This window comes from Malaya genurostris, chromosome 1 (assembly GCF_030247185.1).
Source record: "Malaya genurostris strain Urasoe2022 chromosome 1, Malgen_1.1, whole genome shotgun sequence".
NCBI classification, from domain to species: Eukaryota; Metazoa; Arthropoda; class Insecta; order Diptera; family Culicidae; genus Malaya; species Malaya genurostris.
In genome coordinates, this window is record NC_080570.1 from 115,511,163 (window position 1) to 115,529,059 (window position 17,897).

Below are 17,897 nucleotides of genomic sequence, written 5' to 3' on the forward strand. Positions count from 1 at the left end.
TCAAAGATTGGTTGACTCACATTTGGAAGAAAACCCAGTAATAAATTCTCCGGAAGACATCGAGACGTGCCTGAACAACTTTCAACTAGCGTTAAACCGCGCTGAAAAATCGTGCATTCGGGAAAAACCGGTAAAAGCCGATTTTATCCCAATCGACCAAACCACCAAATATTATATCCGTCTTCGGAATATTTATAGGAGGCAATTTCAGAGAACTGGTACTCTGATAAAAAAGCAGCTAGTTGCTGATCTGAACGTCATAATCAGATGTAGAATCGAGGAACTCAAAAATGACAGCTTTAGGAAAATGGTAGGAAAGTTGAAGGATTATTCTAGACCATTTTGGAAAGTTGCCCGAGTTCTGAAGTATCGACCCAAGACAGTCCCCCCATTAAAAGCGGATGGTAAGCTTCTTGTTTCACCTGTAGAAAAGGCCTGTATCATCGGAAACCACTTTGTTAATTCCCATAGTCTTGGTGTTAATATTCAAAGCCCACTCGAATCAGCAGTGAGGGAAAATGTCCAAAACCTGGATGAAATGGCTTGTGTTGTCAACCCAAATCAATTATTTACCGTTGATCAAATCCGCTCAGCAATTAAAACCACAAAGAACATGAAAGCTCCTGGCTTCGACGGCGTATTCAATTTAGTATTGAAAAATCTAAGCCTCAGGGCACTCACTTTTCTCACATACGTTCTTAACAAGTGCCTAGAGATGAGTTATTTCCCATCTATTTGGAAATTGGCAAAAATCATTCCAATCCTCAAGCCTGGAAAGGATCCAACATCTCCTACGAGCTATAGGCCGATTAGTTTGCTTTCATCGATGAGCAAAATATTTGAAAAGCTTCTCCTCGAACGCATAGTAGACTTCGCGAACCGAAACAACATTCTCCTTCCGGAACAATTTGGGTTTAGGAAGGGTCATTCCACAACACACCAACTTATGCGAGTGGTGAACATTGTGAAACAGAACCGCACAGTTTCAAAATCAACCGGCATGGCTCTACTTGACGTCGAAAAAGCTTTTGACAACGTTTGGCATGATGGACTGGTTTACAAGTTACTCGAGCTGAACGTTCCAATTTACCTGACGAAAATCATCCGCAGTTATCTTCAGAACAGATCGTTCAAAGTGTCTCTCCAGGGAACGGTCTCAGATGCTTTCACTATTCCAGCAGGCGTTCCCCAAGGTAGTCTCCTGGGTCCATTGCTATACAGCATCTTCACCTCGGATATTCCTCCTCTTCCCGACGGTTGCTGGCTATCACTGTTCGCGGATGATACCGCCATTCTAGTGAAGGGCAGGCAAATCCGTGAAATCAAGAATAAGCTCCAAAGGTGTTTGAACATATTCATCACCTACACGCGGAAGTGGAAAATCCAGTTGAATCTACCGAAAACTCAAGTGATCCTGTTCAAACATCGGCAAACCACCAGGCTGGATCCCCCAGCTGACTGTAAAGTGACCTTAGGCGTCACCCCGATCGACTGGTCACCCGAAGCTATCTATCTTGGGCTTCTGATGGACTCCAAGCTCCTGTTCCGTCAGCACATTGAGAAGATGCTGTCCAGATGTTCCCTGCTGGTAAAATGCCTTTACCCACTCATCAATCGTCGCTCCAAGCTGAGTGAAAGAAACAAACTGGCCGTCTACAGGCAGATCATTGTTCCAGTGATGGACTACGCGCTTCCGGTGTGGCAAACTTGTGCTGTTTCTCACCGGAAAAAACTTCAAGTATTGCAGAATAGAACATTAAAAATGATATTAAATCTCCCGTTTGATACACGTACATCCCTGGTACATAACATAGCAAAATTCGATACTATAGAAGAGAGAAAAACCAAAATTTGTAATAAATTCAGAGAAAAATGTCATGATTCCGAGTATATACTTATACGAAATTTAGTATTTTAAGTAGGTTAAGATGTAAATATTTTGTATATAGTAGATTTAAGGACAACAAACAACCAAAATTCCGTTAGAAACGGTAATCATTAAGTAAAGCCAATCAATTCATCACTCACAAACAAAACAAAAATGTAAACATTATCAAAGATGTAAAGGCAACCCTAAATCACTTAAAAACCAAATTCATGTCTCTTTGTAAACAAAAAAATGAAAATAAAGATTATTTAAACTGAAACTGAAAACTGCGAAGTGGCATTAGTTTCACTTGTACTGTCTTACTTGCAAGAACAAGCAGCTAGCAGAGAAAAATGACTGGTCGCGGCAAAGGAGGAAAGGGACTCGGAAAAGGAGGCGCCAAGCGTCATCGTAAAGTGCTTCGTGATAACATCCAGGGAATTACCAAGCCCGCTATCCGTCGTCTGGCTCGTCGTGGTGGTGTCAAGCGTATCTCCGGTCTGATCTATGAGGAAACTCGTGGAGTGCTGAAGGTGTTCCTGGAAAATGTGATCCGAGATGCAGTAACCTACACTGAACACGCCAAGCGCAAGACCGTCACCGCCATGGATGTCGTGTATGCTCTGAAGCGACAGGGTCGCACTCTGTATGGTTTCGGAGGTTAAACGTCGTAACGAGAACACACATAACATAATACGGAAGGATAAAAGGCCCTTTTCAGGGCCACCAATATGTTTCGCAAAGAATTAGTTAGCATTTGCTGGTATTCATTATAATCTATAATCATGATGATGATGATGATGATGATGGTGGTGGTGGTGGTGATGATATGAGAATAGTAAGAAGTGTGCAATAGAGTAGTGAGTAGTGTGAATTCAACCGGGTTCGAAACTGACTAGATTTTTCAGTCCAACAACTAGGTTTTCAAACAAACAATTTAACCAGCAGTCGTTAGGGTGGAAACTGGTTTTCGGTTTCGCATCAAGCAAACACGACATTATTATTTCTGGTCGGTTGTGAGTTTCAAACTGCTGTTGACACTTGAGTACTACTCAACGCGCCGCTGAAAAACGTAACATTTGAGAAAAGAAATTAGTTATGTTGTTTAACATGAACTATCTTTTCGAAATCATTCATTCCCATTCAACTGTTCTGGTCAACTGTCAATGCTGTTGGCTTCGAATTTCGACTATACAACATGCAGCATTTGCTCAAAGCCGCCTAGGATAGAAAAACGATTGCTGTTGATATGTCATTGGTTGGTTTACAGTAGCATGCATGTGTATGTGTAGCAATTTATTATTTGGTTGGTCGACCAAGTCTGTCGATTGGTCCGAAAAGTAATCGATACTTTTCTTTATTTCGAAACCAACATATTTTTGCTCCGAACAATATATTGTCCATATGGCATGGATGAATACTCCGAAACGCGAGAACAATTGTACCTGTGTTGTTCATAATTTGTTCTGTTTTTCTCGTTAGGTGTTTGTTGGCTGATGAAAGTAAAATCATCAACGAACAAAATGTGTTTGGTGATTGAATGAGGGAAATATGCGAACTTAACACTTTGTGTAGATTTGTTTGTGGCCCTTAAAAGGGCCGATTATGCTTGGCGATTCGTATGCACACACACGATCGGGGGGGTTTGGTTGTTCTCACTCAGTTTACTTGGAGCTAGTGTACTTGGTGACGGCTTTGGTTCCTTCCGAAACGGCGTGCTTGGCCAACTCTCCTGGCAAAAGCAGACGAACGGCGGTCTGGATTTCGCGAGAGGTAATCGTCGAACGTTTGTTGTAATGGGCCAAACGCGATGCCTCGGATGCAATGCGTTCGAAGATGTCATTGACGAAACTGTTCATGATGCTCATCGCCTTCGAGGATACTCCGGTATCAGGGTGGACCTGCTTCAACACTTTGTAGATGTAGATAGCGTAGCTTTCCTTCCTGCGGATCTTCTTCTTTTTCTTATCTCCCTTGGCGATGTTTTTCTGGGCCTTGCCGGATTTTTTGGCTGCCTTTCCACTGGTTTTCGGTGCCATCGTGCTTGACGGTTCTCGTACGTTCAGAGTAACTGCTTTAACTTAAATGACGCTATTTGCCATATGACAGCTCGTTTTATACCTGCTATTGAGAGCGGCGCATGGACTGCCCCTTTGTTAGAATTCCTTTTCCTGTTCGCAGAACGGGAAACAGTGAGACGATATAAAACAGAGGGTTAGTACGGCGGCAGCCAGTATTACTGAATTGGCTGTCTAGTCGTTAACAGCATCTCGTGGATTTTTTACGCAGAAACACGCACACACAAAATGTCTGGCCGTGGTAAAGGAGGAAAAGTTAAGGGAAAGGCAAAGTCCCGCTCAAACCGTGCTGGTCTGCAGTTCCCAGTAGGCAGAATCCACCGTCTGCTCCGGAAGGGAAACTACGCCGAACGTGTCGGTGCCGGTGCACCGGTCTATCTGGCGGCAGTGATGGAATACCTGGCCGCCGAAGTGCTGGAATTGGCCGGTAACGCTGCCCGTGACAACAAGAAAACGAGAATCATCCCTCGCCATCTGCAGCTGGCCATCCGTAACGACGAGGAGTTGAACAAACTGCTCTCCGGAGTTACTATCGCACAGGGCGGTGTACTGCCAAACATCCAGGCAGTGCTGCTCCCGAAGAAAACCGAGAAAAAGGCCTAAATTGCGATTTCCGGAACATATTGGTGTTACCCCCCTTACAGAACCCGTCCTTTTCAGGACGACCACCTCACTGTGATAAAGAAATATTTAAGATTGCTTTGAATTAAAGATTGCTAAAGTTGTGATACGCCTGGAAAGTATAATGCGCAAATCAAGTATAGCGACCTTTGTTCATTTTCGTTTTCGGAATTTTACCCTGAATCGGTGTATCTACCTGATGCGAAAATGATGTCCGCTTTTTCAGTGTTTGGAAAACAGAAGACAAAATCGGTCATACCAGACGAATCGGAATTTTAGAATGATCGATGTGAGTTCAATGGCGAAAATCTTTCCCATCGATTTACCGGAAAATGCAGCCATTAAAACATCCAAACTTGATCATATAATCTTAGAGAAAGTGTCGCACGAGAAATAAGAGAATAATTTTCGTTCGTATCCGTGACGACACACCGATCCAATATAGCGCATGTATCTGTGTCATTGGTCGGCATCATCTCATGAATGGTGACGACCGACTAGAAAAAAAGAAGAAGAAGAAGAAGATATCGTAGCTACCACCATGATGGTGAATAAACACTGCCACACACACAGGCCAAAAACAAATGGTAATGTAATGTGTATATGAGGAAACGAAAATCAAGCTGTACCTAAGTTCAGCCATCGGTCTCAGAACCGGAGGGCAAGGTCGCATAAACGCGCGCGTGCGTGTGTGTGTGTGTGTGTGTGTGTCTGTATATTCATTTACATTACATTAGCGGCCCCTACACGTGGCATTGTTTATTATTGACAACCAAAAGCATCGTCAGTACCACCAATCCAATTAGCTTGGTAACTTGTGTCGGTATTTTTCGAGAAAACGTTTAGAGCTTTAAGTATTGCAACTGAATATTGAAACATTGAGAGAAGAGTTCATTAAACAGTACACTCTCGCCAATGAAAGTTTTGTTGGATTGGCGAATAATTTTGATTGTTTGAACATATTTTCATCAATCCGATGATGTTTCGACCATTCGACTAACATATATTTTCGAACGAATACGAATGCCACAAATACGATAGCGACACGAACGTAAACAATAAGGAGAGTAATATTGGCTACTACGAGAATGCGAGAGGCGTGAAAGAGAGAATGAAAATAACCGACGAACAACTATGGCAACAGTGTACACCAATTGTCTAGACCGAACCGCAGTTTAGTGGTTGGTAAGTGTGTATTGGTGTGCGATTCTAGCAGGAAAAATAAAAACTGCTGCTCATTAGAATATCCTATTGGAAAGACTATCTACTTGGAAAACAGGAACTCCGAATTGTTTTCCGACGGTCCATGTAAGAAATTACTGAAAGATTACTCAATAGCAAGTTGCTTATTTAGCATCGATTGTTGAGTTTCGTTGACATGATCAAACGATGAACGCGGCTTACTCAATCCTAACGCAGTGAACGGAACTCTCGCTGTTCGGATGGTTAGGTTAGCTTAGCAACAATGACAAATGGCAACTGAACGAAAAATGGTTGAAATGGTGAAAAATCTCTCAAACTCTCAAGTGAAAAGTAGTCCAGGTTAACCGGTATTTTTTCTCCCTCTGCTCATGCTCATGGATGGGATATGGGAAATCGGTTTGACTTTGCGTCGTATAAACGGTTGTTCGTTTCTACCTACCACCATCCGAGAGGTAAACAATACGTACATGAAAAAAAAAACTTAACGACAAAAGTAAAAACCAATCTTTATATGATACCTTCCCGTTATTGTACGTGTTTCAAAACGCTTGTGCCTACAAAATTGAAAAAATTTGTCTTGTGTTTTCTTTTCCGCAATTTTCAGTAGCAAGCAATTTTGTGAATCGCATACCTCAGTTGCACTATTGCGCAAATTGTGTGTGTGTGTGTGTGTGTGTGTAGACTGCCATGAACAACATGTTCCAACTTATCGCAAACAGAGGTGCGTTGGGAGAGCGAGAGAGAGAGAAAAGCAAGTTAGAGAACATAAGAATGAACTTTATTATGACTGAGGGAAAAACCAATACCCATACATTGAAGTAAACCAGTATGACGTTGATATACATATGTATTGGTGTATGTTTTTGGAAAGCGGAAAATCTTCTTTTTCGTTCTTTGTCTCCGAATTCATCTCCTTTCATTGATAATCGATGGATGAGTGATAAATGATGAATGCTAACTCAAATCGCTATTAAAATATAAATCACCACTCGCAAAATCGAACAAACTAATGTTTTCTGTCCTGCAGGTACAAATCTAATTGTTCCTAACAAGCAAACAGTAAACTTCGGTTGCTAGAGATAATGACATTTTCGTTATTTTGGCACAGGAGATTTATTCTTCTCGAAAACCTGCGATTTTCACGAAAACAAACACACACGCACGCGCGCAATCAAATGAAAAAGTGCATGTTCGAAAGAAATTTACATTTGCTTGTCGTCTTCGTGATGAAGTCTTACCATCAAAGCATCATAGAAGAATACTTTACTATGGGACGCCTTTTCAAAATTTACCCTCTGAGAATGTGATAAGTTTTTTGTTTTATCAATGTCTTCTTTCGCCGTTCTTCGGAAAAGGCGGGAAATCTTTGGTCATCCCTGTACAAAAGTAGTGCCTAAAACAATTCGCTCTCTCTCGCTTCCGCAACGGTGTGTGGCTGGTTTCAAGGAATTCAGTTCCAGCATAATGTAATGCACAAATTGGATGAGATTGTTCAAAACAACTAAACTCACTCAAACCAATTGCCCAGCACCTTCCCTCTATTGCACTTTCTTTCACAAACGGCCACCACCATCACAATCGAAACGAGTAAAGAAGAAGCAAGCAAAACAACACACGAGAATTCGAATTTAACACTTTGTGTAGATTTGTTTGTGGCCCTTAAAAGGGCCGTTTGTTAGTTCTCGCATACACGGGGTCGGTGTTGTTCTCAGTTTACTTGGAGCTGGTGTACTTGGTGACGGCTTTGGTTCCCTCAGAAACGGCGTGCTTGGCCAACTCTCCTGGCAAAAGCAGACGAACGGCAGTCTGGATTTCGCGAGAGGTAATCGTCGAACGTTTGTTGTAATGAGCCAAACGCGATGCCTCGGATGCAATGCGTTCGAAGATGTCATTGACGAAACTGTTCATGATGCTCATCGCCTTCGAGGATACTCCGGTATCAGGGTGGACCTGCTTCAACACTTTGTAGATTTAGATAGCGTAGCTTTCCTTCCTGCGGATCTTCTTCTTCTTCTTATCACCCTTGGCGATGTTCTTCTGGGCCTTGCCGGATTTTTTGGCCGCCTTTCCACTAGTTTTCGGTGCCATCGTTCTAACGTTGACGTGCGTTCAGAGTAGCTGTTTTCACGTAAATGACGCTAGCTCGCCCAAGAAACCCCGTTTTATACCTGCTACAGGCAACGCAGTAGGGACAGCCCCTTTGTCAAAATTTGATCCTCTTTTGCGCTTTATGCTCTGCCTATTCGCAGAACGAGAAACAGCGAGATGGTATAAAACAGAGGGTTAGTACTGCGGCAGCCAGTATTACCGAGTTAGCATCCTAGCTGTTAGCATCGTTTCGTGGATTTTTTACGAAAACAAAACACATAAAAGAAAATGTCTGGCCGTGGCAAAGGAGGAAAAGTTAAGGGAAAGGCAAAGTCCCGCTCGAACCGTGCTGGTCTGCAGTTCCCAGTAGGCAGAATCCACCGTCTGCTTCGGAAAGGAAACTACGCCGAACGTGTCGGTGCCGGTGCACCGGTCTATCTGGCGGCAGTGATGGAATACCTGGCCGCCGAAGTGCTGGAATTGGCCGGTAACGCTGCCCGTGACAACAAGAAAACGAGAATCATCCCTCGTCATCTGCAGCTGGCCATCCGTAACGACGAGGAGTTGAACAAACTGCTCTCCGGAGTTACCATCGCACAGGGCGGTGTACTGCCAAACATCCAGGCAGTGTTGCTCCCGAAGAAAACCGAAAAGAAGGCCTAAATTGCACTTGATTCGCACTGAAACCAATCGAAAAAACGTCCTTTTCAGGACGACCACAATTTTCTGATAAAGAACTTATAGAAATTTACTATTTTACTATCGATCAATCATATTTACTCATGCAAGCGCCATAAGACTTGTTTTTTTTTCCATAGCTTCTAGGATAATTTCCCACATTACAAGTGAAAAGTCGATGGTCGGTGGTCGATTGCGCTGGAGAATAGATTTATTTTTTTTTTACCGATCAAGCAAGGTTGGTTGAATGAAAACGACAATCGTCTGGAGAGTCAAGCTACTAAATTAAATATGATTATACGAAAAACCGCGTACAGAGCGATACCGTGTCCGAACTGGCTCTACACTAAATGGAAACTATAACGGCATTCATTTTCCAAGAAAAGGAAAACTGGGATAGTTTTAAAATACAAATATAATTGGGAACAAAAACATCAACCATTTTTATTGATGAATTTTCGCAAGCTAGATTTTTACGAACGGACTTCATCAATCATCGTGCATAATCCGTCCGCATTTTCATTTGATCACCTACCGATCCTTTCGTCGCTGCTTACCGACTGAGCGAACGAACATATTTGATTGTACTACAAGAGAAGCATGCGCGTAGCAGCGGGGTCGGCTCTATGGCTGCGCACCAATTTATCCACTATAGCGTGTCGGTGAAGCACACGCTCAGAAAGTAGTGCTGCTGTGATGGATAAAAGCATACTTTTTTTTTTTTTCTTACTGTGCAGTTTTGTTGAAGCGGACTACCCAAAAGCGAGCGAAGTAGGAAATATCGATTAATTCTTTGCATGGATTTTTTGGTAGTCCTGAAAAGGACTGTTTTGTTGAACACCGTCGAAATAAGAACGGTAGAATTCGACATGATGATGATGACTGACTGACGATGGGTCAATTTACTTCTTGGCAGCCACCTTCTTCGGGGCAGCTTTTTTGGCTGGCGCGGCCTTCTTTGGCTTCGGGGTCTTGGGCTTGTTGGCAGCGGCTTTCGATGGCTTGGTGGCCTTCTGCTTCGGTGCAGCAGCCTTCTTGGCGGCCTTGGCTGGTGCTGCCTTAGCCTTCTTTGCAGCGGCGGCTTTCGGCTTTTTCTCACCTGCAGGCTTTTTGGCCTTCGGTTTCTTCTCGCCAGCGGGTTTCTTGGCAACCTTTTTCTTCTCTCCGGCAGCCTTCTTCGGTTTTTTGGCAGCAGCCTTCTTCGGCTTCTTCTCGCCAGCCGGTTGCTTGGCACCGGCTTTGATTTTGAACGAGCCGGATGCACCGGAACCCTTGGTCTGGGTGAGCTTTCCCTTCTCGACGCCAGATTTCAGGGCCTTCTTGATGAACGGGGCCAGCTTGGCGACGTCGCACTTGTAGTTGGCGGCGATGTACTTCTTGATGGCCTGCAGCGAAGATCCGTTGCGTTCCTTCAGCGTCTTGATGGCAGCCACTACCATGTCATTGACTGGTGGATGTGTCGATGGCTTCTTCGGTTTTTTGGCTTCTCCCTTGGCGGCTTTGGCTTTCTTCGGTGCCTTGGCCGGTGAAGCAGCAACCGGAGCTGCGGCCGATACGTCAACAGCGGTTTCAGCCATTTTTTCTAATGTGCACTTTTCTAAAGCAGGTAGAACGAGCGAACGACTAAGCGAATACAAACGAGTGTGTGAATGCAGTAGAATCGTGCGATACGTTCGGGCACCGAATCCGTCGGCCCTGTTAGGGAATACGCACATGACGGTTACCATTCGGTGCTAGGTAGGTGTAGGTAATTTTTCTGGACTATTGTTTTTTAAATTGTAAACAATGAATCGACAGCAGCGGAAGTATCGCCAAAGAGTGGTTTTATGTTTGCTACGATGTTTGAACTTTCTGCTCCACCATTCGCGAACAGCCGGACGGGCAGTGATGATAGCGAAATATGCATTCAATATCGGACAAACGGTACATGCTTATTTCGAATTGTCAAAAATAGTAAAACAGTACCATTTAAACAATGCGGACTCCAACGAAACATGGTTCATTGGGAAGAGAAATATTTTCTCTTGACAACTAACACAACCCGTTCGATGACGGTTGCGACGCGCACGAGATTGAATCGGTCAAACTTGAACCTGCTGTCTGGCGCAAATCGATCAAACGACCAAAACGCAGTACGAACCGGTGACTAAGCTTTTCAATTTTTCCGTGTTCTGCATTTGGAAAATACAATTTTTAAACAATTTGACTAACAGATATGTTACGTGAGCATAATATTTCCGAACATGCCTTCCGAAATCTGGAACACGATGGCACTGCCAACGAATAATGCTGGCCAACGTCGCCAACGCCCGGGCGTGTCGGTTGTTCTGAAAGCATTTTGGTTACTATTTTTTGTAATGAACTTGTTTTGCCATTTGAATTTGGTTCATCTTGCAAATATTAAACCTGAACATCAGGACAGGTCAATTCCAAGAGAGAGGATGTTTAAAAATTTCGACAGTGAAAAATTAGAATCAAACAAACCGAAGTCCTTTCTAACACAACGAGTCAAATGTGTGGTGTGTTGTTCACGTACCACAAACGGCTGGCTGGGCTGAGAATATTTGTCATCAGAAGCAATAACCAAAAAACAATCTTTCCCAAATCAGAATACCGGAATTGTGGAGCGCATTTAGGATTTTACATGCAAAATATACGGTGCAAGTATTACCATTAAATAATAATAATAATCCTTCGACACCTCCATCTGTCTAGCGTGCGTGCCAGACATAGTCAGTCTCTCAGTCTCAATCGATTGGCAACAAAGAACTCGAGCAGTGATTTGATTTGATACCGAATTTGAGTGTTGCTTATATTTGATAGATATTGGCCGAAAATTGTCACGTACCGGAAGAAAGCACCGAACCCAACCGAACATTAGCCTACTATTCAAAGATTGGCAATTGCTGTGTATTTCTTTCGCCAGAAACATCCCCACCAGTCGTCTGGGGATGGGACGTTGACTATGTCAACGGCAAGCAAGCGTCTGTCGGGGTAGTCTTGGAACGAAACAAATTGGTATTTTCATGATTTTGAACCAATATTGTATAGTATAGTGTATTGAGAGTAGCAGTAGCAGAGTAATACTAGTAACTGGTGGCCGAATCCCGTCAGAATTGTCAGGCAGTCAGTCACATGGCATGACACGGCGAGTGCACGATGTGTTGCAAGCTGGGTTACAAATTTTGCTGAACTATGTAACAGGGAAGCAATGTGTATTGTCTGTGCTGCTTGTCTGTCAGCAGGTCGTCTATTCTCCTCTCAACTGCTACTTTAGCAGAAACAAAAATGAAAGACCAAAAAATAAGGAAAACATTTCAAACACCTATAGATTACTGACTTTCCATATGGGGGGCATGAATTGTGCAACGGATCGGATGTCATTTTCTGTGCGCGCGCAACTTGTGTGTGTGTGTCTGAGTATGTGATTGTTTAAGGGAAAATATTCGAATTCGTAAACTCGTTGGTAATTGATTGGGTGGCCCTGAAAAGGGCCTTTGGGGTATATGTTGTGAGATCAAACGAAAGCCGATAGCCTGTTTAAGCACGTTCGCCACGGATCCGACGAGCCAGGTGGATGTCCTTTGGCATGATGGTAACACGCTTGGCGTGGATCGCGCATAGATTGGTGTCCTCGAACAAACCGACTAGATAGGCTTCGCTGGCCTCCTGCAGTGCCATGACGGCGGAACTCTGGAAGCGAAGGTCGGTCTTGAAATCTTGGGCAATTTCACGCACTAAACGCTGGAACGGCAGCTTGCGAATCAACAGCTCAGTCGATTTCTGGTAACGACGGATCTCCCGAAGGGCTACTGTTCCTGGCCGATAACGATGGGGTTTCTTCACTCCGCCAGTAGCAGGAGCACTTTTGCGAGCAGCCTTTGTCGCCAGTTGCTTACGAGGAGCCTTTCCTCCGGTCGATTTACGAGCGGTCTGCTTGGTACGAGCCATTATTTCTTTCTTTTGCTTATCCTTTCTCTCTACACCGTACTGTACGCGTTGAAAACAAAACACAGAATGAGCTCAAAACGGACCTGGCTGGCTGTTTTATACCTGCCCGACCGCTCTGAAGCAGCCAATCAGCACAAAGCAAAGCACGAAACGGACCCTCTCGGTAGGTATAAAAAAAAGCACCGGTCTGCGAAGTGGCATTAGTTTCACTTGTACTGTCTTACTTGCAAGAACAAGCAGCTAGCAGAGAAAAATGACTGGTCGCGGCAAAGGAGGAAAGGGACTCGGAAAAGGAGGCGCCAAGCGTCATCGTAAAGTGCTTCGTGATAACATCCAGGGAATTACCAAGCCCGCTATCCGTCGTCTGGCTCGTCGTGGTGGTGTCAAGCGTATCTCCGGTCTGATCTATGAGGAAACTCGTGGAGTGCTGAAGGTGTTCCTGGAAAATGTGATCCGAGATGCAGTAACCTACACTGAACACGCCAAGCGCAAGACCGTCACCGCCATGGATGTCGTGTATGCTCTGAAGCGACAGGGTCGCACTCTGTATGGTTTCGGAGGTTAAACGTCGTAACGAGAACACACATAACATAATACGGAAGGATAAAAGGCCCTTTTCAGGGCCACCAATATGTTTCGCAAAGAATTAGTTAGCATTTGCTGGTATTCATTATAATCTATAATCATGATGATGATGATGATGATGATGGTGGTGGTGGTGGTGATGATATGAGAATAGTAAGAAGTGTGCAATAGAGTAGTGAGTAGTGTGAATTCAACCGGGTTCGAAACTGACTAGATTTTTCAGTCCAACAACTAGGTTTTCAAACAAACAATTTAACCAGCAGTCGTTAGGGTGGAAACTGGTTTTCGGTTTCGCATCAAGCAAACACGACATTATTATTTCTGGTCGGTTGTGAGTTTCAAACTGCTGTTGACACTTGAGTACTACTCAACGCGCCGCTGAAAAACGTAACATTTGAGAAAAGAAATTAGTTATGTTGTTTAACATGAACTATCTTTTCGAAATCATTCATTCCCATTCAACTGTTCTGGTCAACTGTCAATGCTGTTGGCTTCGAATTTCGACTATACAACATGCAGCATTTGCTCAAAGCCGCCTAGGATAGAAAAACGATTGCTGTTGATATGTCATTGGTTGGTTTACAGTAGCATGCATGTGTATGTGTAGCAATTTATTATTTGGTTGGTCGACCAAGTCTGTCGATTGGTCCGAAAAGTAATCGATACTTTTCTTTATTTCGAAACCAACATATTTTTGCTCCGAACAATATATTGTCCATATGGCATGGATGAATACTCCGAAACGCGAGAACAATTGTACCTGTGTTGTTCATAATTTGTTCTGTTTTTCTCGTTAGGTGTTTGTTGGCTGATGAAAGTAAAATCATCAACGAACAAAATGTGTTTGGTGATTGAATGAGGGAAATATGCGAACTTAACACTTTGTGTAGATTTGTTTGTGGCCCTTAAAAGGGCCGATTATGCTTGGCGATTCGTATGCACACACACGATCGGGGGGGTTTGGTTGTTCTCACTCAGTTTACTTGGAGCTAGTGTACTTGGTGACGGCTTTGGTTCCTTCCGAAACGGCGTGCTTGGCCAACTCTCCTGGCAAAAGCAGACGAACGGCGGTCTGGATTTCGCGAGAGGTAATCGTCGAACGTTTGTTGTAATGGGCCAAACGCGATGCCTCGGATGCAATGCGTTCGAAGATGTCATTGACGAAACTGTTCATGATGCTCATCGCCTTCGAGGATACTCCGGTATCAGGGTGGACCTGCTTCAACACTTTGTAGATGTAGATAGCGTAGCTTTCCTTCCTGCGGATCTTCTTCTTTTTCTTATCTCCCTTGGCGATGTTTTTCTGGGCCTTGCCGGATTTTTTGGCTGCCTTTCCACTGGTTTTCGGTGCCATCGTGCTTGACGGTTCTCGTACGTTCAGAGTAACTGCTTTAACTTAAATGACGCTATTTGCCATATGACAGCTCGTTTTATACCTGCTATTGAGAGCGGCGCATGGACTGCCCCTTTGTTAGAATTCCTTTTCCTGTTCGCAGAACGGGAAACAGTGAGACGATATAAAACAGAGGGTTAGTACGGCGGCAGCCAGTATTACTGAATTGGCTGTCTAGTCGTTAACAGCATCTCGTGGATTTTTTACGCAGAAACACGCACACACAAAATGTCTGGCCGTGGTAAAGGAGGAAAAGTTAAGGGAAAGGCAAAGTCCCGCTCAAACCGTGCTGGTCTGCAGTTCCCAGTAGGCAGAATCCACCGTCTGCTCCGGAAGGGAAACTACGCCGAACGTGTCGGTGCCGGTGCACCGGTCTATCTGGCGGCAGTGATGGAATACCTGGCCGCCGAAGTGCTGGAATTGGCCGGTAACGCTGCCCGTGACAACAAGAAAACGAGAATCATCCCTCGCCATCTGCAGCTGGCCATCCGTAACGACGAGGAGTTGAACAAACTGCTCTCCGGAGTTACTATCGCACAGGGCGGTGTACTGCCAAACATCCAGGCAGTGCTGCTCCCGAAGAAAACCGAGAAAAAGGCCTAAATTGCGATTTCCGGAACATATTGGTGTTACCCCCCTTACAGAACCCGTCCTTTTCAGGACGACCACCTCACTGTGATAAAGAAATATTTAAGATTGCTTTGAATTAAAGATTGCTAAAGTTGTGATACGCCTGGAAAGTATAATGCGCAAATCAAGTATAGCGACCTTTGTTCATTTTCGTTTTCGGAATTTTACCCTGAATCGGTGTATCTACCTGATGCGAAAATGATGTCCGCTTTTTCAGTGTTTGGAAAACAGAAGACAAAATCGGTCATACCAGACGAATCGGAATTTTAGAATGATCGATGTGAGTTCAATGGCGAAAATCTTTCCCATCGATTTACCGGAAAATGCAGCCATTAAAACATCCAAACTTGATCATATAATCTTAGAGAAAGTGTCGCACGAGAAATAAGAGAATAATTTTCGTTCGTATCCGTGACGACACACCGATCCAATATAGCGCATGTATCTGTGTCATTGGTCGGCATCATCTCATGAATGGTGACGACCGACTAGAAAAAAAGAAGAAGAAGAAGAAGATATCGTAGCTACCACCATGATGGTGAATAAACACTGCCACACACACAGGCCAAAAACAAATGGTAATGTAATGTGTATATGAGGAAACGAAAATCAAGCTGTACCTAAGTTCAGCCATCGGTCTCAGAACCGGAGGGCAAGGTCGCATAAACGCGCGCGTGCGTGTGTGTGTGTGTGTGTGTGTGTCTGTATATTCATTTACATTACATTAGCGGCCCCTACACGTGGCATTGTTTATTATTGACAACCAAAAGCATCGTCAGTACCACCAATCCAATTAGCTTGGTAACTTGTGTCGGTATTTTTCGAGAAAACGTTTAGAGCTTTAAGTATTGCAACTGAATATTGAAACATTGAGAGAAGAGTTCATTAAACAGTACACTCTCGCCAATGAAAGTTTTGTTGGATTGGCGAATAATTTTGATTGTTTGAACATATTTTCATCAATCCGATGATGTTTCGACCATTCGACTAACATATATTTTCGAACGAATACGAATGCCACAAATACGATAGCGACACGAACGTAAACAATAAGGAGAGTAATATTGGCTACTACGAGAATGCGAGAGGCGTGAAAGAGAGAATGAAAATAACCGACGAACAACTATGGCAACAGTGTACACCAATTGTCTAGACCGAACCGCAGTTTAGTGGTTGGTAAGTGTGTATTGGTGTGCGATTCTAGCAGGAAAAATAAAAACTGCTGCTCATTAGAATATCCTATTGGAAAGACTATCTACTTGGAAAACAGGAACTCCGAATTGTTTTCCGACGGTCCATGTAAGAAATTACTGAAAGATTACTCAATAGCAAGTTGCTTATTTAGCATCGATTGTTGAGTTTCGTTGACATGATCAAACGATGAACGCGGCTTACTCAATCCTAACGCAGTGAACGGAACTCTCGCTGTTCGGATGGTTAGGTTAGCTTAGCAACAATGACAAATGGCAACTGAACGAAAAATGGTTGAAATGGTGAAAAATCTCTCAAACTCTCAAGTGAAAAGTAGTCCAGGTTAACCGGTATTTTTTCTCCCTCTGCTCATGCTCATGGATGGGATATGGGAAATCGGTTTGACTTTGCGTCGTATAAACGGTTGTTCGTTTCTACCTACCACCATCCGAGAGGTAAACAATACGTACATGAAAAAAAAAACTTAACGACAAAAGTAAAAACCAATCTTTATATGATACCTTCCCGTTATTGTACGTGTTTCAAAACGCTTGTGCCTACAAAATTGAAAAAATTTGTCTTGTGTTTTCTTTTCCGCAATTTTCAGTAGCAAGCAATTTTGTGAATCGCATACCTCAGTTGCACTATTGCGCAAATTGTGTGTGTGTGTGTGTGTGTGTGTAGACTGCCATGAACAACATGTTCCAACTTATCGCAAACAGAGGTGCGTTGGGAGAGCGAGAGAGAGAGAAAAGCAAGTTAGAGAACATAAGAATGAACTTTATTATGACTGAGGGAAAAACCAATACCCATACATTGAAGTAAACCAGTATGACGTTGATATACATATGTATTGGTGTATGTTTTTGGAAAGCGGAAAATCTTCTTTTTCGTTCTTTGTCTCCGAATTCATCTCCTTTCATTGATAATCGATGGATGAGTGATAAATGATGAATGCTAACTCAAATCGCTATTAAAATATAAATCACCACTCGCAAAATCGAACAAACTAATGTTTTCTGTCCTGCAGGTACAAATCTAATTGTTCCTAACAAGCAAACAGTAAACTTCGGTTGCTAGAGATAATGACATTTTCGTTATTTTGGCACAGGAGATTTATTCTTCTCGAAAACCTGCGATTTTCACGAAAACAAACACACACGCACGCGCGCAATCAAATGAAAAAGTGCATGTTCGAAAGAAATTTACATTTGCTTGTCGTCTTCGTGATGAAGTCTTACCATCAAAGCATCATAGAAGAATACTTTACTATGGGACGCCTTTTCAAAATTTACCCTCTGAGAATGTGATAAGTTTTTTGTTTTATCAATGTCTTCTTTCGCCGTTCTTCGGAAAAGGCGGGAAATCTTTGGTCATCCCTGTACAAAAGTAGTGCCTAAAACAATTCGCTCTCTCTCGCTTCCGCAACGGTGTGTGGCTGGTTTCAAGGAATTCAGTTCCAGCATAATGTAATGCACAAATTGGATGAGATTGTTCAAAACAACTAAACTCACTCAAACCAATTGCCCAGCACCTTCCCTCTATTGCACTTTCTTTCACAAACGGCCACCACCATCACAATCGAAACGAGTAAAGAAGAAGCAAGCAAAAC

The 17,897-nt window shown here is 43.3% G+C and overlaps 6 protein-coding genes across 6 annotated transcripts; 3 read left to right on the forward strand and 3 right to left on the reverse strand.

Annotated features, from left to right (window-relative positions):
- Positions 1 to 2,220: 2,220 nt before the first annotated feature.
- On the forward strand, positions 2,221 to 13,051 carry LOC131427577 (uncharacterized). Its single transcript, XM_058590911.1, has 3 exons — positions 2,221 to 2,527; positions 9,641 to 9,816; positions 12,731 to 13,051. The coding sequence occupies exons 1-3, from the start codon at positions 2,221 to 2,223 to the stop codon at positions 13,049 to 13,051; spliced, it is 804 nt and encodes a 267-aa protein (XP_058446894.1).
- Positions 4,174 to 4,548, forward strand: LOC131440692 (histone H2A). Its single transcript, XM_058612205.1, has one exon. The coding sequence runs from the start codon at positions 4,174 to 4,176 to the stop codon at positions 4,546 to 4,548; it is 375 nt and encodes a 124-aa protein (XP_058468188.1).
- LOC131440680 (histone H1B-like) lies at positions 9,438 to 10,112 on the reverse strand. Its single transcript, XM_058612178.1, has one exon. It carries the CDS (start codon positions 10,110 to 10,112, stop codon positions 9,438 to 9,440), a length of 675 nt encoding a protein of 224 aa, XP_058468161.1.
- LOC131440687 (histone H3-like) lies at positions 12,076 to 12,486 on the reverse strand. The gene has a single exon (XM_058612192.1). The coding sequence runs from the start codon at positions 12,484 to 12,486 to the stop codon at positions 12,076 to 12,078; it is 411 nt and encodes a 136-aa protein (XP_058468175.1).
- Positions 13,052 to 14,050: 999 nt separating the features above from the next.
- LOC131427583 (histone H2B-like) lies at positions 14,051 to 14,425 on the reverse strand. The gene has a single exon (XM_058590923.1). It carries the CDS (start codon positions 14,423 to 14,425, stop codon positions 14,051 to 14,053), a length of 375 nt encoding a protein of 124 aa, XP_058446906.1.
- Positions 14,426 to 14,692: 267 nt separating this feature from the next.
- LOC131428783 (histone H2A) lies at positions 14,693 to 15,067 on the forward strand. Its single transcript, XM_058592830.1, has one exon. The coding sequence runs from the start codon at positions 14,693 to 14,695 to the stop codon at positions 15,065 to 15,067; it is 375 nt and encodes a 124-aa protein (XP_058448813.1).
- The last annotated feature ends 2,830 nt before the right edge of the window (positions 15,068 to 17,897 follow it).